General features: G+C 44.7%; 1 protein-coding gene across 6 annotated transcripts in view; it reads right to left on the bottom strand.

Annotated features, from left to right (window-relative positions):
• Positions 1–4,793: 4,793 nt before the first annotated feature.
• NHSL2 (NHS like 2) overlaps positions 4,794–23,868 on the bottom strand; it is a 73,998-nt gene continuing 54,923 nt past the window's right edge. For 3 of the 6 annotated variants that reach the window (XM_064278554.1, XM_064278556.1, XM_064278555.1), the window contains 3 exons: positions 16,523–18,847; positions 15,312–15,444; positions 4,795–14,564 (listed from right to left, as the gene is read on the bottom strand). In XM_064278554.1, the coding sequence (XP_064134624.1) occupies positions 14,243–14,564; positions 15,312–15,444; positions 16,523–18,847 (2,780 nt within the window). In that variant the 3' untranslated portion in view covers positions 4,795–14,242. Of the gene's footprint in view, positions 14,565–15,311; positions 15,445–16,522; positions 18,848–22,438; positions 22,635–22,941; positions 23,070–23,868 lie in introns of all 6 variants that reach the window. The other 3 variants (XM_064278551.1, XM_064278550.1, XM_064278553.1) reach the window with 3 other exon arrangements.

Here is a 23,868-nt window from a genome sequence, read left to right as displayed (position 1 = left end):
GACTTGTTCTAATTTTCTTCTGTTTCAGCTTGAACTTGTATATGAGCAATTGATGATCTGTTCCACAGTTGGCCCCTGGCCTTGTTATGACTGATGATATTGAGCTTTTCCATCATCTCTTTCCACAGATGTAGTCAATTTGATTCCTGTGTATTCCATCTTGTGAGGTCCATGTGTATAGTTGCCGTTTACGTCAGTGAAAAAAGGTACTTGCAATGAAGAAGTCGTTGGTCTTGCAAAATTCTATCATGTGATCTCCAGCATTGTTTCTATCGCCAAGGCCATATTTTCCAACTACCGACCCTTCTTCTTTGTTTCCAACTTTCGCATTCCAGTCACCAGTAATTGTCAATGCATCCTGATTGCGTGTTCCATCAATTTTAGACTCCAGAAGCTGGTAAAAATCTTCGGTTTCTTCATCTTTGGCTTTAGTTAGTTGTCAGTGCGTAAATTTGAATAATAGTGGTATTAACTGGTCTTCCTTGTAGGTATATGAATATTATCCTATCACCGACAGTGTTGTGCTTCAGGACAGATCTTGAAATTTTCTTTTTGACAATGTATGCAAGGCCACTCCTCTTCAAGATGTCATTTCCAGCATAGTAGACCATATGATTGTCCGATTCAAAACAGCCAGCACCAGTCCATTTCAGCTTACTAATGCCTAGGATATCAGTGTTTATGCATTCCATTTCATTTTTGATGATTTCCAATTTTCCTAGATTCATACTTCGTACACTCCACGTTCTATTATTAATGGGTGTTTGCAGTTGTTTCTTCTCATTTTGGGGCGTGCCACATCAGCAAATGTAGGTCCTGGAAGCTTGACTCCATCCATGTCATTAAGGTCGACTCTACTTTGAGGAGGCAGCTCTCCCCCAGTTGTCTTTTGAGTGCCTTCCAATATGAGGGGCTCATCTTCCGGCACTATATCAGAGAATGTCCTGCTGCTGTTCATAAGGTTTTAACTGGTAATTCTTTTCAGAAGCAGACTGCCAGGTCCTTCTTTCTAGTCTGCCTTAGTCTGGAAGCTTGGCTGAAACCTATCCGCCATGGGTGACCCTGCTGGCATCTGAACACCGGTGGCATAGCTTCAAGCATCACAGCAATGTGCAAGCCCCCACAGTACGACAAACTGACAGCCACGTGGGGCCAGCCTTCACGGAGTACTGTAATAGCCTGCTGATGGTGCACTTGCAGTGCCAGCTCAGAGGCAGTACTTTACAAGGATGGGGTGCCATCCTCCAGGACACCTTGTATCAGAGATTTATATGGCATTTTGTCCGCAGCAGGAAAAATACATGAGTCTGGGAACTAAAGAGTTGAAGGAATGGACCCATTTACCATCTCGTTAGTGGACTTTGTGCTTTCTGTCCCTGAAAATCTGGGATCTGATCCTGGTCTACAAAGGGGGCACACTTTCACCAGGGGATACAGCTATAGTCCTTTTCAACTGTAAGCTGCCACCAAGGTACTTAAGTTCTTGTGCCCGGAAACCAGCAGGCAAGAAGAAGAGGCTTGATCTTGGCTGGGGTAACTGATCCTCCTCATCAGGAAAAGGTAAGGCTGTTATTACACAATGGTGGCGGAGTGGAATATGTGCGGAACTCAGGTGACGCATTCAAGCACCTCTTGGTACTCCCTTGGCCAATGATGATGGCAAATGGACAACTGCAGCAACCGTGGCCTGTGAAAGGCCTGGTGACCAGGGGCTCAGGCCCTTCTGGGATGAGGGTCTGAGCCATGTCACCACATGAGCCACCTAGACCAGCTGAGGTGCTAGCTCAAGGTGGAAGGAATCATTCTGAAATGAATTGTGGAGGGCCATGATGATGAGTATCATTCGTGTCCCCTAAACCAGCTGCAGTGGTTGGGGCTATAGTCGGTCCCACTAACCCTCTTCTAAATTTCCCATAGGAGAGAGACTCACTGGAATCTTGGAGGAGCTACTCCCCAAATTCATATTTGGAAGTGAATCTGAGCAGCACAAGGGGTGAACTATGAAGAACACTGAGATGCACTATCCAGATCCCCCTTTAAGCAAGGTCTCTTAGTTACTTATGCTGCCGTAACCCAAATATCACAAGTGAGTGGCTTTTTCAAATCAAGGTCTTAGCTGTGTCGATTCTTTCCTTGTTGGTAGCCCCAGGTGTTCCTTAGCCTGTAGATGATCCTCACAGGGCATCTTTCTTCCCCTGTGTGTGTGTCTCTGTGTCTATTCTGGTCTTTTTATAACTCAGAAGTGATTAGGTTTAGGATCCACCCTATGCCGGTACGACCCTATAACAAAAGAAAAACCCTGTTTCTAAACAGGATCACATCCAAAGGCACAAAGGCCAGGAATCCAACACATATTTTTGGGGACACAATTCAATCCATATCAGAAAGACTTGTTGCCCCAGGTTCTGGGAATGCTGCTGATAGACAGCTGTCAGCCCGTTTAGGGACTGCCTCATCTGTAGAGAAACACCTCATTCAAGGTCATGCCCTTCCTGGGGTGGCCCACATCCAATTACTGATTGAAGCAGGGGTATGAAGACCAGTCCTTTGGTCCAACACAGGGCAAACTCAAATGCCTTCAGGAGCCTGGTAGGTAATATAAATGAATGAAGCTGCTTGGGTTTACTACCGTAGGGAGTGGTGGGAAACTAGGTAAATTAGAAAGATTATGCCTCCATCTAAATTAAAAAAAAAATTTAAAGCAACGTTGTGTTCAGGAAAAAAAAAAAAGAACACAGGTTATAAGGGAATGTGAACATACAATGTGGATTTCATGTTAATTTTTGAGCATAGTGATTAGAACAAAGTTCTCATTTAGTATAAGTACAAAATATTGTTATTGTAGATATAATTTATTTCCTTGTTTTGATTGCTTACCACAACCAAGGATATGTTGGAGGGATAATAAAATGGAAAAACGAAAAAACAAAAACAAAACCCAAAACAACACATTGCGTACTCCAGACAATGTGTGTGAGTTAAATTTAGCCTGCTGACCTCCTGTTTATCACCTTTATTTTAAAGGTATAGTCTCTTTTTGGTTAATGAACATACTAGAGCCTGATTTTTACATGTCTTTTAATGGTTTGGTTAGTGTGGGTCAAGCCCTAAGGCTTCATCAACTAATGGTGCAGTGGCACAGGGAGGTGCTGAACCGACCAGCCGCTGAGGGCTGAGAGGACAAAACTGCCACCAAGGCCTAGGAGAGTAGAGCTGCTGCCAAGGGTCCTGAGGCAGGGCCCAACTGGGTCTTCAAGGACCAAGAGGGTGGATTGAGACAGAGAGGACTATTCTCAGGCTTTGACATCTAATGAAATTTGCCCTGCTGGGTCTCAGGCTTGCTTGGGACCCATGACCGCCTTTTCCCCTCCAAGTCTCCCTTTTGGAATGGGAATATTTATCCTATATTTGTCCCACCATTGTAATTTGGAAGCATATAACTTGTTTTTTAGGTTTCACAGATCCACAGATGGAGAGAAATTTTTCCCCAGCATGGACCATACTCAGAGTTTCACCCATACTTGATCTAGAAGATGATATTTGGGACCATTTGAGTTGATTATATTTAGATGAGATTTTGAACTTAGAGTTGATGTTGAAATGGGTTAAAAATCTGGGAATGTTGATAAGTCAAGGACTATATCAGCCTGAGACCGGAAGAACTAGATGGTGCCTGGCTACAACCAATGACTGTCCTGACAAGGAGCACAACAGAGAATCCCTGAAGGAGCAGGAGAGCAGTGGGATGCAGACCCCAAATTCTCATAAAAAGACCAGACTTAATGGTCTGACTGAGACCAGAGGGACCCCGGAGGTCATGGTCCCCAGACCTTCTGTTGGCCCAAGACAGGAACCATTCTTGAAGCCAACTCTTCAGACAGCGATTGGACTGGACTACAAGACAGAAAATGATACTGGTGAGGAGTAGGCTTCTTGGATCAAGTAGACACATGAGACTATCTGGGCAGCTCCTGTCTGCAGGGGAGATGTGAAGGCCAAGGGGGACTGAAGCTGGCTGAATGGACACGGAAACACAGGGTGGAGAGGAGGCGTGTGCTGTCTCATTAGGGGGAGAGGAACTAGGAGTATATAGCAAGGTGTATATAAGGTTTTGTATGAGAAACTGACTTGATTTGTAAACTTTCACTTAAAGCACAATAAAAATTAAAAAAAAATTGGGAATGTTGAGATGGAGTGAATGTATTCTGCACATGGGAGAGACATAAATTTTTGGAAATCAGAGGGTGGGCTATTATGGGTTGGACTGTATCTCCCAAAAAGATATGTTGAAGTCCTAACCTCGGTACCTGTGAGTGTGACCTTATTTGGAAATAGAGGTCTTTGCAGATGTAACCGAGTTAAGATGAGTTCATACTGAATTAGGGTGGGCCCTAATCCAATATAACAGGTGTCCTAAGAAGAGGAAAGGAGACACAGAGACACAGGGAGAATGCCATGTGACAATGGAGGCAGAGATTGGAGTGTTGCATCTACAAGCCAAGGAATATCAAGGACTGCTGGCAACACCAGAAGCTAAGAAAAAGGCATGGAACGGATTCTCCCCTGGAGCCTTCAGAGAGCGTGTGGCCCTGCCAATACCTTGATTTTGATCTTCTAGGCTGCAGAACTGTGAGAGAACACATTTTGTTGCTTTAAGTCACCCAGTTTGTGATATTTTGTTATGGCAGCTCTAGGAAGTTAATAAAGTGGCTTTTTTGAGCCAGAGAACAAAGAGGGAGTATGTGCCCTGAGAAGAGTTACTAAGGCAACCTCCTCCCCTAAGGAACCTGGTTACCACTGCCCATTTCAACAGAGCCTCGCCACATCTGCAGCCCTTTGTGGGCTCCATGGCAGCCGAACTCAAATCCCCGAAATAAAGCCCTTGAATACTAGTTACCTGCTTGTGTGTCTTAGGGCCACAACTTGGCTGGCCAGCTTCTGCAAGACATTGTGTCCCACATGTATGTTTTGGGCTCCTGAGAATCAAATGCAATGTGTGTGGGCCCCACACATGTGTGGTGAATAAAACATGCTCACAAACTGAGCTTAGTGTTTGAATAAAGGCATCGTTACTAAAATGAAAACCAGAGGGTGAAACAGAAAATGATTTTAAAAGAAAAAGTTTATTTTAAGAAGACACAAACAGCTCTAACTATAGAAAGAATACAGTTCAATTGCTGGTAGCAAGCCAGTAAGGAATTTTTTTTTTAAAGAAAGATAAGAAAAACCCTTTGTAATATCACTCCACAGAGGACTCCCTTCCATTTTGTGTTGGAATTCTAAAAAGACTGGGCTCATGATCTCTTAGTTTCTGCTTCTTGAAATTTTTATCCAGGGACACATTCTCATTACTGGGGGAATTGTCTTATCATTGTCTTCCAGTTTATGATATTTGTAAATTCCTGTCTGCCTTATTTTTCTTAAGCACATTGTTGGTACTCAGTAAGCATTAAACTGTAAATGCTAATTTAACAAAAGCCCGTCTCCTGACTATGTATAGTAGGACTAGCCAATCCTCATTCCTCATTTTGCTTCTGGCATGTGTAGTACTTTTGTTGCTTCAAAGTCCAAGGCACAAAAGCCTGGTTTCCCTTCCTAATTATGAAAATTCAAAACAAAAGACTGAAACTGTTTCATGTATGCTTTTTTAATAGGGAAATCCTGAAAGTTACTTGTGTCTCTGACATTTAAAATTTTGGAAAGTGGGTGGATCCCTGGGCTCAAATGACAGAAATCAAGCTAAAGGTCCAAAGAAGCAATTTGTTTAGATAGGAAAAGTCTGAGAGGTATGTCTGAGTGACTGAGGCCATGTCTAATTAAAGCCCCAGCTCTCTGATATTTTGGCTTGTCCAGAGTTGCCACAGAGAGTTTCTTCAAATGGCACCCTGGGAAGAAGCCAGCACAGGATGGTGGAAAGAAAACAGGAGTAACTCACAGGTCTCAAAAGACAAGAAATAGATAATGCCTCAGCAACTCCCACCATCCCCTTCTCCTTGACCAGTCCCATCCGACCTGGACCTGGACCAGGGATCTGACGAGAGCAGTAAAATGGTGTGTATGTGTGTTTAGCTAATTAACGAATGTGGCACTCACAGTCAGGTAGAGAAACTGTACTCACACACAGGCACACACCTTCTCATTCACTCATATTCCCCGGTGTTTATACAGGAGAATGTACAAATGAGAGCCTGAGCTTTACACCTCCAAGTAGCATGAGCAAGGAGAGAAGACGTAGGGAGGATGGAGAGAGATGTGAAGTTTTAGAGGTTCAGAAAACAGGAAGAGACGGTGTGCTAAATGCCTGCTGGTTGTAGCATTGCATGGGGCACCCCAGGGATCCCATTCTCGGGGCTGGGGGCCTGGTGGCTTGGGGAGGGGTTTGGCAGGGAAAATCTGTGGCCACAGAATATCTTCTGTACATTGTTGGTTAGTGCTCTGTCTAGGACTGGCCCAAATCTCATCAGAAAATGGGCACATGGACATTCTGGGTTTTAAAACCAGCCTTTGGAACCAAAAGAGTTGGTGATTTCCCTGGGAGATCATAGGCTAAACTGGGATCTCACAGCCTAGGCCACCAGACTTCCCAGTGACTCAGGTTGTGGGTCCCCAACCACATTTTTGGAGAGTAATGGTGGGAAAAAACAAACAAGAAAACTCAGAAATCCATTCTTCACTACCAGCCTACCCCAAATCGAAGGAAGAGGCATATTAGAAAACTAGGACACCTCCAGAGAAAAGAATGCGGGTTCACACACTGAGGTAGTCCGTAATGACAGAGTGAGGAATCCCTGTTGAAGAGCAATCGTTGGCATGTGCAGTCCCTCTCCATCCACCTCTGTGCAATTAAGACTGGTGCAGGAGATGGGAGGGCAGTGAGCCACATCATCTAGCACACAACATACTTATCACACGGGGCAGGTCACAGAAATGCCTGCCCTGAGATGGTCTGGATCAGGGGTCAGCAAACTATGGCAAGTGGGCCAAATCTGACCTGTGCCTTTGTGCAGCCCACAAGCTAAGAATGTTTTTTACATTTTTAAAGGGTTGTAAAACAAAGAAATGAAAACAAAAAAGAAGACTATGCTACAGAGACCATATGCGGTCCACAATGCCTAAAATAGTTACCATCTGGCCCTTTGCAGAAAAAGTGTATCAACTGCTGGTCTAGATGATGGGGGAAATCCCATCAATCTCTGGTGAGAAGCCTGCTGAGCATTCCTGAAAAGGCAAATCAGAGGAGGTTCAGAAGAAACAAGGGAACAATAGAAATAACTAGAAATACCACTCAGTGTGACTAGCATGCCCTTAAAGGTGAACGGGCCTGCAACTACAAAGAATAGTGAGGTATGCATGAATTATAGAAGGAAGCTCAAGAATAGCTAATGAGAGTCACACTAAGGCAAAGAATGTTCTGGAAAAGACACTGCATGCAGAGCTCTGTACTAATTAGGGAATTACGGTTTGATAAGATGGAGATAGGAGTTTGAGCCCAGGGACTGACAAAATATCACACTAGGTGAAATTTCTAGAGCACAAATGGGTATCACATGAGTATCCAACAGTCGGATGATATCTCATTAAGATTAAGAAGGGAAGGTTAAAGTAGATTCTAGGAAAGCTTATATTGGTTTGCCCTACTTTAAATAAACACCAAATACAAAAGTTCACACTAAAAAAAAAAAATAAAAAGGAAAGACATTAAGGGACACTGCAGAAGACTCCCTTATATAGGAAGCTTCGATATTAAAAAAAAAATGGAATTTGATCTGTAAAAACCAATTTTTTGCATAATGTCTAGGGAAAACATCTATTGTATAAAGTTGGGCACATATGGAATTTTGGGGGAAACAGGGAATGTTTCTAAACTGAAAAGTCAGATTTGTCATTGGATTCAGGAACTAAAGAACTCTTGAGCATTTTTCCTTAAAGCATATATATTAGCTCAATGAAATACCTGGAAAATTTATGTGTCATTAAAGTAGAAGCCAGCTGTGGATCTTCTGTAAATGTAGTGCTTTAAATAAAAGAACAAAACAAAACAGGAGACCTGGGCTGGGCTCTGTCACTGACTCACTGTGTGACCTTATGCAACTTGTTTGTCCTTTTTAGGCCTCAATTTCGTTATCTATAAAATGAGAGGTTGGTCCCTTTCAGCTCTAACATTCCATGACTATAGATAAATACAACAATCTAGAAATAAGAAACATTCCCCAAAGTAAGCTTTGGAGTCAGTAGAAAAAAGTAGCAATGAAATATAAGAAAAAGAATAAAATTTTAACTACTAGTCAGAGTAAATATGTTTCATTTAAAAATTAATGAAAAGATTTGTAATGTACAATTTGATAAAGAGATTTAAGAACATACATATTGATATTTCTACATCATACATTCAGAGGAAGGAAGGAGTTTGAGGTGACTCGTACAGCGAACACAATGTCGTGTTTGCATGCAGAACATTTTATAAAATTAGACATTTATAAAAAGCTCAAGACCACGTAAGGAATAAATTTCTATAAAGCTTGGCATTACAAAGAGACTGAGAGGTGCCAACTGGCTGTTCCAGTTCAGATTTTGTTTTTGGATTGTTGCTGTCGATCAGATGTACTATATTCCCTTTAAAGATATCACTGTCCTTTTGTTACCCCACGTGTTACAGAGTGTGACTGCCCTATAGGGCTTTCTTGGCTGTAATCTTTACGGAACCGGTTTAGCAGCTCTTTCTTCCACAGGGAAACCCTGGTGGCATAGCTGTTAAGCGTTCGGCTGCTAACCAAAAGGTCGGCAGTTTGAATCCACCAGCCGCTCCTTGGAAACCCTGTGGGCAGTTCTACTCTGTCCTATAGGAATCAACTTGACGGCAACGGGTTTGATTTTTTGTTTTTCTCCCGCAGAGCTGTTGGATAGGGATTTGTTGCTATCAAATTCTACTATACAGGCAAAGCTTCAAATCAAATATACTTCTGCCAGTGCCCTCCTAGAGAACAGCCACCGCGGTGAAGACAGGTATTTAAGGGTTGGCAATACCAAATAAATCTAACACCTTTTCCTTTTTTCTATTTGTGACTTTTAAAATTCCAACCAAAAAACAGGCCAGATGTACTAGATATGTCAAATCAAAGGTTTTTCAGCTTGAGCAAGTAGTTGATTTAATCTGATAATTTCTTAACACCAAACATATTTCTGACCAAAGGACAATATACATCACTTGGCCAGAGACCGATCACTATAATGATGGCAGAAACAACAGGTGAAGTTGGAATCAGTTGGAAAGTCATGGCTGTAGTGATTCAGGGGCTTGAAGGAGTTGTAACAGCACTGGTACACCTCCCCCCAATACACACACACACACACACACATATCCCAGGAATGCTGCTGTTGATGGTCCTGGGACAACACTATGAGAAACACTGGCCTAGATTTTGGGCTTTACTGAACAGAAGTATATATCGCTTTCACATAACCCATTACTTATACAAATTTATTTTGCTAAAGTTATCAAAAGTGCCCAAATGCATGTCTATAACCACTTACTACTGTATTCTTCTATAAATATGTTTTGAAGTATTTTAAAACTTTATTTCATCTCTGTTTAAATCATACATTTGCTGCCCTTGGACAAAGGCAACTCTTTGTATCTCTTTCCCACTCTCTTGTCTTTTTAAATCCCCAATATCTTAGTCACTTACATCTGAAATACATGCAAAGGCTTTGGAGGAACTGGTATAGCTCTGGTCTCATTTTCACACCAAGCTGAAGTGGCTGCACGTAACACAGATAGGGTTGGGGGAAGCAGAAGCTTGTGTTTAGTAAAGTTGTGCCTTCAGTAAGCTTAATGATCACCACCAATACTGGACAACTGAATAAGGACATTGATCGGACAGTTTCACCATTCACAAATAGGGTATATCCTCACAAACTCTTTTAAATACTTGTGTTCTTTGACTCAAATGGTAAGTGATACTAATTCCATTGACATAAAAAGGTTAATGTACAATATGAATCATCTAGGGCCTCTCAGTGGTTTTAGTAATTTCTGAGAGTCCCTTGGTAGTAATTATATTGAATAACATTGAATATCAGGACAATTTAATTGACTATCAGCAATTAACCAAAATAATTCCAGGAGATTAAGGTATTTTCCATTTTCTGGAGTGGAGTTAGTCATTCAGGGAATTTGGCCTTTCCATGGCCAAAAATATACTTCTACGACTAGTTGATACCTACAATTCTGTAAGCAGAACTACATTCCTTTGGCTTAAGGCTTTTCCCCTGTTAAAATGCATATGACCCTCAAAAGAAGTAGGATTAAGCCTTGTAATTTCAAGAGAAACGAATTTATCCCTTTCCTGAGAACATGTTTTTCTTAGCGAGGAGGAGAACAAATTAGGAAGCACTAAGAAGAGATGAGATGGTGTTCAGAAGCAAAGTCTGGGGAGAATGGAGCAGAAAGAGGAGACTAAGGATCTCAATAACAGACCTCCAACTCATTCACTATTTTGCTTAAGGGTTACCCCTGTCTGCATCCCTCCTGAAATGAATGCTCACTTGCCACTTGGAGCAGGTTACTTTTGAATAAACTATGTTTTCTGATAACACTGAAGATTCTTTAATGTGTAGGTATACGTAGGTTTATAGCAATGGAAAAATAGATAGCAAAAAAACATCTGGTGCAACAACAGATAATTACCAAAACATCAGAAGAACAATATTTGTTCATAGGAAGAAGATAAATTGATATTATTTTATAGAGTGCAAACTGGGGCCAGGACTCAGGTAAGGCACTTGCACGACCCTGAGAGTGGATGTCTCCTTAAATTTTGTGCCCTAGGAGCCTCGCTCGCCTCACCCTAGTCCTGGCCCTGGAAAATCATATGAAAGTGAAGGCTCACCATTGTGTTACAGACTTGGTCATAATAGAAGGCTAATCCAGTGAGGAACAGATCACTGACCATGAACCTGCCTTTTTCTTGAATAGTTCGTTTATGAGGAAGTCGGCAGGTCTATGGACAGATAACTGAGAATAATAGGTCTATGCTGTCTAGATAGTTAAAGTGGATGTCAGGTGAAATACTTGTTATAAGAGCCTTATAGCATCTCCTTTATCTTTGCACACTTAAGGTAATTTCTCCAGATAAACTGGTCAATTTATGGTCAGTAAGCTAACAGGAACTCTTTTACTGCCTGTTGTCTAGCCTCTTTTATGAATGAGCTGTTCGCTAGGGATGCAGTTCATGGGAGTTGGGGCTGAGGGACAAGTTGGGGCCAGGTGGGAGGCCCAGGCAAGAGGCTGAGGTAAGCAAAGTAGTACAGGCAAAGGAGAGGAGACACCAGCAAAGTTTATTGTTTTCCTGAGAAGACGTTGTCCTCCACCCTCTTCATTTAGACTACAAATACGTAATGAATACCCATCAAGTGCACAGCACTCTTAGTTACTAACTGACCTCTTCTCCTAGGGATGGCTCCTTCTACTCCTGACAGAGCTACCTGTTGCTCCTGGTTGGAATCAGAGGAAAAAAGTTATAGAAACAACTTGAAGTGGAAGTTGACCTCCTAGGGTCAACTTTATTTCACTCAAATATCTTCTATATTCCACTTTAAAAATTATTATTATTAAGTTCTCTGAAAGCCTTCCTGAGAGGGGCTCTCAGCCTCTCTTCTCCAGTCCCAGCAGAGTAGGTTCAGAAGGCAGCAAACATTGTAGTCAATTCTTGGGGTGGGAGAGAAAAAGGGTAGGAGAGAGGCTGAGTGTTAGCAGTAGGAAAGATGTTTGGTGTTATGTTAATCAGTGATTGGCAGAAATTTTACAATTTGGTTGTTTGGGATCAGGTCCATCTGACTCAAAATATGAAAGAAGTATTTCTAGTCCTAAGTGTTATCTGTGACCATAAACCTCTGGGCCAAATTCTCTTGTGCTAACAGGAACACCGCTGGGCTTCTGAGGGCCATACTGATAATATGGAAGATAATCTGAAAGATCCTAGACATACAGAGTATTCTACAGGATAGCAAGGATCAAAATAATTGAAAAGTGTAAAAGCGTCTGCGCATTCAACTGTAAAATCTTTTGGGAAAACCACCAGAGGTAGCAAGGTGAGGGGAGGGGCAAAACCCACTAGATAAGAGCAAACAAGGAGCTTCCAGAAAAATCAGCAGAAGTAACAAGTCCTATGCTATATGAGTCTCACACTTGGCTTTAGAGTTCAATTGTTCATAATTGTTCACAAGGAGGAGGCTCTGGCAGCCTTTCACTTTTCCATACAGAAGGAAATGTTTCAGTCCTTGGGAATTCTGAGTCTGGGGCTAACAAGTGTGACATTCATATATAAATTAAGACCAGGAAGAAATCTATCTCATTTCAGGCACAAAAACCTGAAATCTGGTCAAGATCTTCAATCCAAACAGTTCAAATACTTTCAAAAGCAACTGGGCTTTCCCTAGCTGTTTATTATTTTAAATGGCTTCTTTCTGAAGCAGGGGGAGGTGCTGATTGCAAGGAAGTTGGTGGGCCTGGTCTGTGCAAAGAAGTCTATAATTCAGAACTGTACCAGCTCAGGGCCTAGGCTCTAGGGCTTTTATGTGAGAACCCTAAGTTTTCTCAGAACTGGGTGTGGATTTTCAGCTGCTGTGTCCTGCTGGACTGTGGGGAATTAAGCTAAGAGCCTGCTTCTCACAGGTGAGCAATGTAACCTATCAAAATATAGAGATCTGTTTGTCTCTGGGGCTGTTACTGCATCCTCCAGGAGGTTAACTAATGAATTTTCTGGTGGGGGAGGGTAGAAGAGAAAGGGGTTAGGGAGCCCTCTTTGTGAAGCAGGCTACAATTTCATTTTTCTTTTTCTCTCTTGGGCAGAGTAGACAATTACCACTTCACTGTCAGACAGCAGGCTCTGTTTGTTCAGTGCGTTGTCTGTTTTTTTCCCCCCAACCTCCCAGAAATCAGGCATATGAAAATCCAATGAGTCACTGCTCTTTCTCAGCTTAGAAAACTGAACTGACAAGGACAGTTAGGGCCTATAAACTGCGGGGAGGGGAGAGGCGGAGCTGATTGTTCTGGCACTCTGTCACATCCCATTGATCCCAGCTCCTGCACCCTCCCCCAGAGTGGTTAATTGAAAGTTGGTCAAGCAGCAGAACCTAAATGGCAAAAAAGTAGCCCTTTTTGGTGTGTTACGGGTCCTAGCAACTTGTGAGGCTGCCTTTTACGTTTTGGATCGGTCCTTTTAGTCTATACGTTTCTGGTTTTCTGAACAGAGTAAGAGTTCCTTTAAACAAATACAAAAGCGACCACAATTTGAACTGAGCGGTGGTGGGCAAGTTCCACTTACTTTCTATCCTCCTTGAGCCTTTGACGATGCTGTTCCTTCAACTAATTCCTCTCTGTAATGAATGCTATATGCAAATGAAACAATAAGCGTTCTTAGAATGCAGCATGAGCTAGGCACAGATCCAGCTATCGTTGTTGAGAGACGTTTGAAGGTTCTCAAGGCACACGTACGAGTTACCTTGGATAGATCTGAGTGAACAAATGGCTGCCCTGTTTGTCGGCTGAGCTTGGTTCATCCAAACAATCCAGTCCTGACCTCTCCTAGCTAATGGGGGCGAGGGGGTCTATATGTTTATTGAAACTCATCACCCTGACTTCCGTGTAGACAGTCAAACTGAAAAAGGCATGAAGTTTCAGGACCGAGTCACATTAAATCAACCTCAGGCTAAAATAAGTACACACCTGCAAACCTCTCACGGGGGAGAGTTAAACTGTGGTTGAAGAGGCATCAGAATCTTTTTGTAGCTCCAAATAGGGCCATCGAGGCCTGATAAGGAAAGTGAATAATCAACAGTGGTACCCTAGGCCCCTCAGGTTTCGCAGTCCTCCGTCTGCTCTCTATTCCCCTCCGTGACAGGAGCCAGACATAGAGCAGCCCGGCCTTCGATTTAAAAGGTGGCATGTACGCCCTTGAGTCTGAAAATTTCTTCTCAGTGTACATCATTACGGGCAAATAAGAATATTGGTAGTCAGTAATGTCAAACTTGTAAGAACGAGAACGTAAAATATTTGAAGATGATTACAGTGCCTGATGATTTTAGCTGTGGATGAAGTGGTCTCTCTCCCGCTGTCCAGACTGTTCATGTAAAAGAAAACGTAGGAGCTCTTATTATTCCTGTGGTTACTTTTTAAAACCCTTCCTCTCCCCCCTTCTCTACTCAAGTTTAATAATTAAACCATGCTTGCTGAACTCAGGATTTAGGTACTGGGATTATCAGGGGTTTCATAGTCTTTTGAAAATTGCGCAATAATTCTCCGAGCCAGTGGGTTGGTGGTCTTTAGCAGTTCGGCTGCTGAGGGGCGGGATCTTGGAGTTACCTTACTTCCTTTCTTCTGTAGCAGGGCCTTGAAATCATCGTTTCTGTCAGCATCTAGGTTGGCATTGCTGCCTGACCCTGCAGAGGCAGCAGACTCACTGACTGGAGAATCAGCTGTGTTCTTTATTGGCAAATGGGAGCTCGGTCTGCTGCCAGCAAAGGCCTCACCAGGCTCCTTCCAGCCAAGCAGCTTTCTTTTGGACCTAAATAAAAGAAAGTCTGGTTTAAGTGAATTCATGCAGCAGACATTTACTAGTGCTTCATATAACTTCATGAATGCCAGTGACATACCTGAGAACTTCTATGCAGCAACCTTGCAAGCAGTAGGATTTACCAGCTTGCTCCCCTCTAAGTCTTCAGAGTCCCTTGTTGGCCTGCCTCCACCCCCAAACTCCTTTCAGTGCTCACAGCTGGCGTCACTTGGCCTGTGCCTGCAGGCTCAGTCCTGCCTGGGTTCTGGGGCTAAGGAAAGATCTAAGGAGTCAAGGCTAGTAGTTCATAGACCCTGAATCAATACAGCCTGGGGCTGACCCTGTTCTGAACTGGTGCCCTAGTTCCCATAACTGGACTCTTTCCAGTTTTCCTCTTCCTAAGCCAATAACTGGTCCTCATCTGGTCCCCGTTTGCCTGAGTTCCTGCTTTGATACTTCTCCTGAGATATTCTGGTATAAGGAATTCTGTGAAGGGTTAAACGTCTCTGGCTGTAGACAGAGCTATGGGGTAGCAGATAGAACTACAGGAAGCCAAGCAGTTGCTAGGAGACAAGGGCCTCCACTTGACTCAAAGATGTCAGTGAACTTGAGATGTGAGGCCCTGGACTGTGCTCACATACGTAGGTATCTCAATTAGCCTCTAACTTCAATTCTAAAGGCTGCTTGGAGGTAGCAGTTTTTCTTCCAGTATAAAATGTGAAGGCAATTGCAATTAGAATAAAGGAAATGGGTCCAGACCTGTGTATCACAGTAAATAAGTCTTCAGTTGTGCGTGAAGCCACAAACACGTCATCGTCATCTTCCACAATCGACTCGGCTGTCTTATCACTGATTAAACTTTTTTCTTCAGTGCTCGGTTCCACAGAACTCCCTAAGCATAAGGACAAGAAGGAACGACTTTGACAACAATAGTCAGGACAATGCACACTCATATGTTATTTCATGTTCTGAGAAACTCTGGGAGGGCATTTTAATGTTTCCATTATGCAACAGAGGAACGTGAGGTTCAGAAGTTTAGTGATTTGCCCAAAGTGGAGTGAGTGGTGAAGACAGGCCTGGGTACCTGGTCTCTCATGCTTTTTCCATTACAACAGATTCCCCAAGCAGTCTCTTGTTTGAAACACATCATTAAAAAAAAAAAAGAATCAAGGAGCTGAGAACAATTTAAAGCAATGACTCTCAACTAGTGGGTGAGAATGGGGGCATATCTGAATCTCAGAGGGGGCATGAATACCTTGAGAAACCATATTTGAAAATTATCTGTGGATTTGATTTGTTTTAGTCGTGATGATTATTTTGAAAGTTCAAATCATCTTAAAGACGGCCATGAAATTTTGATGTTTGGTGGTAAGGGTTCAAAAACGGATGAGAAACATTATACAGCCTACTTTTAGGGTCTCAGGAAGAGCTAGCCTCAAACCATCCAAGAAATTGAGCTCCCTTTCCTCCAAAAAGCACTGAGAAAGGTTCTGCTGGTAATATGTCCCATTGCTTCAGAAGCCTACAAGCCCTGTCCTGGCACTTGAACTCCGTAATGGAGGGTATTGAGTCCCTTGCAGGAAATGAAATGCAGTGTGGCTAATGAGAAGTTCTGTACAGTGAAGTGGAAAAATAGGTCCTAGGGCAAGGGATGTATGCCTGACTAGGTAGATGGGATCCTAAAGCCCTAGGGTCCTAGGACCTAGTTTGATTTCATTATTTCACCACTAGGGCTTAAAGGGTAGACTGGCTCAAATTGGACCTTGGCGATCTATCACTGGGTCAGTCCTGATCCCAAGGGCAGTAAGGCATTTAGAGTAACCCCAGCTCTCAAGAGAAGCCCCTACTGACTTGGTCATCCTGGGATCAGGATTAATCATTTTAGAGTATTTGATTCTGTATTTGGCACTCCATTCTCACCCCTATATCTCCTGTGATTCACAGAAAAAGATGGAAGACAGTTTACTAACCCAGAAGGCTTGCCTCCTTTTCATTGTCAGCCTGAGGAGTTGAAGTCATCTTTCTACCAGGTGATTGCAGGTCATCGCCGGTGGGGGGACACTTGGCATCTTCCTCCAGGGTGATGATGGGGCTGAGAGGCAGCCTTGGTTCTGCCACACAGACCTCCATTTGAGCTGTGGGTGAAGTGAGAGGCAGATGCAGCACGCTGGGCTTTTTTGGTACAGGAGGCGGAATCTTGCCTTTCTTTTTCTCAGCTTCTTCCTGGCTCTGGAGGGTAACTCTTTCAGGCAGGGCTCTTACCTTGGAGCTCTCATCCCCCATACCTCCCTGGGGAGGCAGCTGTGTTCCTGAGAAGAAATCACTAGAAGAACTGGCAAAAGGTGTGAAAACAAGCGGTAAGGGTGCTGCTGACTCCCCTGGGCTCCTACTATCAGAGAAGCTGGAGGACTTTGGTTTCCGCACCACCGTATAGATGTCTGGAGGAAGTGGCCTCATATGTTGACTTGAGCTCTTGGTGGTCATAGCCGACATAGGTGAAGTTAGTGGGTACCCCTTGGGGACCGATGGTGACCTGTGGACCAAGTCTGGAGGCCTTCGGGCCAGCGATGGCTTCTCAGCTACAGGAGGTTTCATCTTTCTTTCTGGCAAGATGAAGACTTCTGTTCCAGGTTCCTCAGCATAATCAGGGCTCTCAGTGTCATCTTCTGGCTCAGACTTGCTGACTGACCTCAGGCGAACAGAACGTAAGTCAGATTGAGTAACCATGGGCATGACAGGCTGGTTGGGACTAGTTTTCTGGGCCAGCTTGGCCCCAAAATTTGTATCTGAGTGATGCCGGCTCACCTTGGTTTTGCTTTGGCTGGAGATACTCATCCCAGACAGATCCAGTTTGGGGGAAGAGGTCAATGGTAGGTCAAATGATAGCCGTGACTTGGAACTTTTCTCCACTGGTGATGTCGGGGGAAGTGATGACTTCCTCTCAGGTACCGCTGGACGTACCCGGACACTGCTGCTTGAAGGGGGAAAGTGGCCCAGGGTCAAGGACATAGAGACAGTGGGTGTTGGTGTCTCTGACTGACTGGAGTATCCGCTGGAGGGTGACATTAGTCCAGTGGGCCTTGCTGGGGAGGATATCTCCCTGGCCTCCGCCTCAATGGAGAGTTGGGAAGGCGTAGTGGCTCTGGAGGTGGAAGGGGAGGCAAGAGACTCTGAGCTGCCCTGAACTTGGGTGCACTCAATGACTGTGGTGCCAGTGGCAGTGCTGGAGCTGGACAAGGATTGGTAGGTGTCTCCATACTTCCAGTCAGTAAGATACCAGTGGTGGGATAATTGTGTACCTTCTGAATCATCGAGGGGTGGCACAGCTGGGTGACCCTGAGCATCTGGGTGGGACAAGTGATGTCCTTGGTGTTCCAAGGAGAGGGAAAGGCTCTTTGGCCTCTGGTCCTTAGTTAATACTGGTCCGCCTTCTGGCAGGAGGACTGGCTCATCTTTGACCAGTGAGACACTACGCATTGGTGGAGAAGGTTTCTTTTTGGCCTTCTTGAGGGAAATACTCTTGGACCTCTGCCGTCTGCGCTGGGCCTCCTGTTCAGCACTAAGGGAAGCAACGTTGTCAGCACTGTTGCTTCCCTCAGAACTTGTACTGGCATAAGGGAGGGCACAGGCTTCACTGGCCTTTTGCCCCTCGTCATAGTCCACATCTGTGATGCCTGAGTCTGTAGGCACAGACAGTGACCGCTCCCGGAATTTGCTGGCCCCACCTGGGCCTGTCTCCAGTCTTGAGGTACCACTGGTCAGAAGGCCAATCTTGGTGGCTCTTTCTGGTACTTGCCTTCGTTGAGTAGAGTACTCAGAGTAACCAGCTAACCCACTGCATCTTCCTGGGTTATCATGAGTGACAAAGTGGGTAGCAGCCTCCTTAGGAACCAGAGGTGGAAGTGTGTTCAGAGGGACCCAAGAATTCGCAGAGGAAGGATTCTTTCCATTTCCATTGACTTGATTGTTCTGGCTGGTGGCACTTGGAATCATGTAAGTGAAAGCATTTCCCTTCCAGGAAGTGGAGAATGTAGATTCTGTTGTTCCATTGCAAGAACTGGAGACACTGTACATCATTCCCATGCTTTCCATGCCAGGAGGGTTTGCACCACTACGTTCCTGGTGAGTTTCTCCCAGATTGCAAGGATTTCTTAGTACCGGCAAGGTGAGATTTGGGAACCGAGCTTCCTGACCAACTGCAGCTCTTCCGTGAGCACCTTCTGTAACTGAATGACTGGGCCTGATGTCCGAGGTGGTAGGGCGCGCCACACTGCCTGCTGGGCTGTTGCTGTGACCTGGAGGAGACAAACACAGAATGTTAGTGGTGCAATAGGGGATTCCCTGTCAGCTGTCTAGAGACAGGAACACCAAGTGTTTGCCAAGAAGCATTTGCCAACAGCTTGGTCAGAATTCCTTGGTTCTTCCTTTCCATAGCTGAGGATGCTGGGGAAGTTGGGGCCTTGCTCATTGCCACAGAGCGAGACAGCGACAGGGTGCCCTTAAATTGTCCAGATGGTTGTCAAAGACTTTTCAGCTTTGATGATTCCTTTTAGAGCTGAAGTGTCACATGGGTTTTTGTTTTTTTCCCCATGCTTTCACCCCAGCTCATGAAATCATCATAGACCTCAGCTTTCACTTCTGAGACGAGAGCAGAGGTTTTCCTTTTTTCAAATTTTTATTGTGCTTTAAGTGAAAGTTTACAAATCAAGTCAGTCTCTCATACAAAAACTTATATATACCTTGCTTTTATATACTTCTAATTGCTCTCCCCCTAATGAAACAGCACACTCTTTCCCCCCACTCTTTATTTTCATGTCCATTCGGACAGCGTCTGACCCCCTCTGCCCTCTCCTCTCCCCTCCAGACAGGAGCTGCCCACATAGCCTCATGTGTCCACTTGATCCAACAAGCTCACTCCTCACCAGTATCATTTTCTATCCCACAGTCCAGTCCAGTCCCTGTCTGAAGAGTTGGCTTTCGGCATGGTTCCTGTCTTGGGCTAAAAGAAGGTCTGGGGACCATGACCTCTGGGGTCCTTCTAGTCTCAGTCGGACCATTAAGTCTGGTCTTTTTAGAAGAATTTGGGGTCTGCATCCCACGAGAGCAGAGGTTTTCAAACTGATTAAGGACAGCACTGTCTGACTTTCAGCTCCAACAATGAAACCAGAGTATGCCCGAGCTGGAAAGCTGAGTCTGGTTGCATTTTTGGCACATGTCACTTTTTAGCTGTGTAACAGTAAGAGACAGAATAACCTAGAGAAGTGAGTAAACAGTTCAGATGTTCAAAATTCCCAAAGGTTTTCTCATATACACAATTATTACTGTTATATCATTATTGCTACTACTATGATAATTTATGACAAGAGCCACCATTTGTTGAACACCTACTATGTATAAGGTACATGGTAGGCAAAGTACACAAAAGAACTCCAATGCTCACAACAACTCTATCGTGTCAGTATTATTATTCCAAGTTAACAGATGAAGACATTGAGGGTCAGAAAGGTTATGTAACTTGACCAAGGTCTCCCAGTTAGTAAGTGGAGGGGCCAGGATTCACATCTCCAGTCTGTGTTCTTTGGATGGCACTTATTTAATTGTAGTAATGCTTCTGTTAAGATGGTGGTTTTAGAGATGATTTCTAGCCCTTTAACTCTTTGCCTAATTTTGGCATATATAACTGGAAACAATAATATAATGAATTCATTAGCCTGGGAGGCCTGCTACCCATACTCAGTTGAAACACTTGACAAAAGGTCCTTTGGTATCCTTAATTACCATGCTGGTGTTTTTAGGACATCTTTTTAAAGCCTATTTTCTCCTAACTATCCCTATTCCCCATCACCACAATAATACCTGGGGCCAGAATTGGTGGGAGTGAGCAAGGGGCTGGGTCTGTGAGATCAGCTGTGGTGGGGTCACCTTGGTCTCGCTGGGAAAAGTTAGAGAATCCAATAATGGTTCGCTTCCGCCTCAGGGTGGACTTGGGATTCACGGCTGTCTCTGTGTTAAACAACGAGTGTCGCAAAGTTGCATGTTTATCAAACTGCTGTCCTGTAGCCAAAATAAAGACACTTGGGTGCATCCTGGTTTCTGTTTAAAGTACAGTAGAAATTGGCCTGAGGTGAAGAGAATGGATGATGGCAGTAGCGATGAGCATGAATAGCTTTTAGGCAGGTGGTACTTCTTCTTCCTCATCCCTCCCAATTCAGCCCTGGACAGCCACAGCACCGAGGCACACATGCTGTTTTCACAGGCCATTCTCAGGTTTACCTGCGTGTCTCAGGTGGACCAGAGCTGTGGTTTTCAATCCTGGCTGCATACTGAAATTAACTGCAGCATCTGAAACTCCGATTACCTGGACCCCACCTCATAACATTTAAATCTCTGGGAGTAGGTCCAGGTATAAGCATTATCTAGAAGCTTCTTGGGTGATTCAGTTGTACATCCAGGGATGAGAACCAATGGTGTAGAGTGACAGGTTGAGACTAGATGTTGCTTGACTGGAATCCTGTCTCAGAGAAAGCCTTTTATACGGGCCGGGCCAGGTTAGGGCAGTGTCTCCCAAGAAGTTACCCCACTGCCTTCCACCACCCAAGAAGCCACCTGATAACCTGTCCTACCATCATCTGATGACATGTTATCAAAGTTCCCCACTGTGTGGTAACTGAGGTCCATGTCTCTTAAGGTATTGGGTCAGTCTTTGGCTCCTGTGAAATTGCTGGGGCTGAGTCAGGGCAGTGGGGGGAGGTATGCGGTTCCTCTCATTCTCTCTCATTCAGCAGCTAGCTAACCACAGCCTCTCCTCTCAGCCACATGGCTGCATTACATACACCCATACCCCTGCAAGTGGCTCAGTCGGGAAAACACAGGGACAACCTTATCCAGCATAAGATAGACATTTAGAAACAAAGCACCAAGCATCACTGTGTGAGTCTCTCTTCATCGCCAGTCTCTCCTGTCGGTAAATTTTCCTATGCTGTGGGCTCTATTTCCTGCCTCTGATTTCCTGAGATGATGCCACATATCCAAGGAGTATCACCACATGTGGCCATACCTGTCCTCATTGTCTTCATCAACTTTACCCAGCATACCATGGGCTGGTGCTGACTCACCAGGTCCCTCTGGTCCCTTTGGGTTACTGAGGTCTTGATTTCATCAGGTAACTGGCCCTATCACCCTCTGAAATGACAGACCCTCCTCCTTTTGTTCCACTTACAGCCGATGGAATGTGGGACACAAACTAATAATGGTATGTGTGCCACGTGTCCTCAACCAGCTAGGCTACATGCATCACTCTCTCCACTCTTTTGGGCAGGTAGTACTGGATCTCCTTTTGGTCTTTTTCATCTTAGACCCTTTCTGTTACTTCCCTTCTTGAAAAACTTGCCAGGCAAGTTGAAAAACCCACCTCACTAGAAGACCTAGTGTCTACTTAAAGTGCCACAAGGTTTTTGGTCTGTGCTCTTCCTTCCCCTTTTCCTACCAGCACGATGAATCCCCCACTTCTCCTCCTACTGGCTTTTGGCACAAGATGTTTCCTTTCCCCAAATCGGAAATAATTCACAAACTTCCCAAAAGTTCCCATACATGCTTGAGAGAGCACACAAGTTCATAAAGTTTTAGTTTTCTGTTAAAATTTTTTTGTTTACTATCAGATGGTATCAGTTAGTGAGGCAGTGAAAGTAGGGAGTGAAGAAACAGCAGCCAGAGCACCCTCTTTTGCATGCCTCTGTTCCCTGGCCACAGCCATGATGATGACAGTGCAGGGTGAGCCAGTAGCAGAGAAAGTCTTGCTCCCTCCCCTAGCACCCGGTGCATTTGGAGAGGATGGTCTGTAGTAGGCATAGAGACAAGTAAACAGAGATAGTGCTAAGCAACTCTACCAGAGATGTTGATGGGCACAATGTCAGATTGCGTGGAGCAAGGCTGAGGCCATGGCTTCTTCTCTAGGACGGGTAGAGGGAAGGGGCTATTCCAGGCAGTTTGCTTGTCGGCTGTGGTAGACAGGCTCAGTGCGGGCTTGGGGGCCCTCACACCCTGGGTGGTGGTCTCATCCTCGCTCAGCTGCCGTTTTGTAGGCTGTTGGGAAAGAAGGTGATGGAAAGAGTGTGCTCCTGACTGGAGATGAGCCAGTGCCCACAGGCTAGCTGTTTAGGCGGGGTGGTTGGAGGCATCATTTGGGAGTCAGGAAAATATGGACAGGCTGCCAGGCCAGGTACCTGCCTGTGCAGGGACCATCCTGGTGGGGCCTCAGAGCAGCTCTGCTGGTGAGTGAAGGTTAGCAGCAGCTTCCAGTGGGCTACGTGAGCAGCTTGTGGTCCCCCATCAGTGGGTGCAGGGTGAACTCTGCACGCTGGTCTCCCAGGTTGGGAAGGAGGCAACTCACCATCAATACTAACTCCAGATGCCTGGCAGAATGGGGCCTTGGACTGGGGGTGGCCTCAAGGAGCTCATCAGAAGAGCGGAAGGTCTGCCCCAGGAGTCTGGCCTCCGAGTCCTGTTCCTCATATTCTTCTGAAAAATAGCACAGTGGATACACACTCTAGGGGCCCACGGCCAAGCACTGGGCTGGGGAAGGACCATGCATCAGGACTCCTGCTCTAGCTGCCCGGCCTGATGTGCATTGTTTGTTTAGGATATTTCCTGGTGTCTGAGCCTCTAGATTCTGAAATGGAAAAAGCCCTTCTACCCGGGGCTCAGAGAGCTGAGGAGAAAAGGAAGCCAGTAAATTCAACCTGTGCTGGTTCAGGGACCAAACCCTTGTCTCACGGTCCCCGCCTTAAGTGCACAATTTGGAGAGGGGGCTCAGAGTGCAAAGGCATTTTGCTACTTTTTACTGCAAGGACCACTCTTTGAAGGCCTTCTTCAAAGCTCTTCTGCAACCCTACCAGAGAAGTGACCTGTGTGAATCCAGAAGAAATTTGCATTTGGAAGTCCAACCTGGAGTTCTCTCTTAGATATCAAGAGCTCTTACTTGAGCTCCCTCCCCCTTCTTTTTCTTTTTGGCCTAGTTTCCTCTACCTTAGTCCCACTTTGGGTGGTGTGAGGTATAGGAGAGCTATGGTGAAGGAAAAGGAAGAAGGTAGTGTCATAGAAGGAAGGAGAAGTTTGGGAGCATCATCAGGGAATAAGAAGGATGCAATAATAGTTGAATGGGTTTGATTTCTGTGATGAATGAGATTGAGTAAATGAAGACAGCCAGAGTAGCATGAAGAGCAAACAGGTGTGGCTGTATTTACATTTGAACAGACCCTTAAGAGCCATAGAAACTGGAGGTTCAGGGAAACCTCAAAGGTTCTCTGGTCCAACACCC

This window comes from Loxodonta africana, chromosome X (genome assembly GCF_030014295.1).
Source record: "Loxodonta africana isolate mLoxAfr1 chromosome X, mLoxAfr1.hap2, whole genome shotgun sequence".
Taxonomy (NCBI): domain Eukaryota; kingdom Metazoa; phylum Chordata; class Mammalia; order Proboscidea; family Elephantidae; genus Loxodonta; species Loxodonta africana.
The sequence above is the reverse complement of the archived record's forward strand: the minus strand, read 5'-3'. Positions and strand labels throughout refer to the sequence as shown.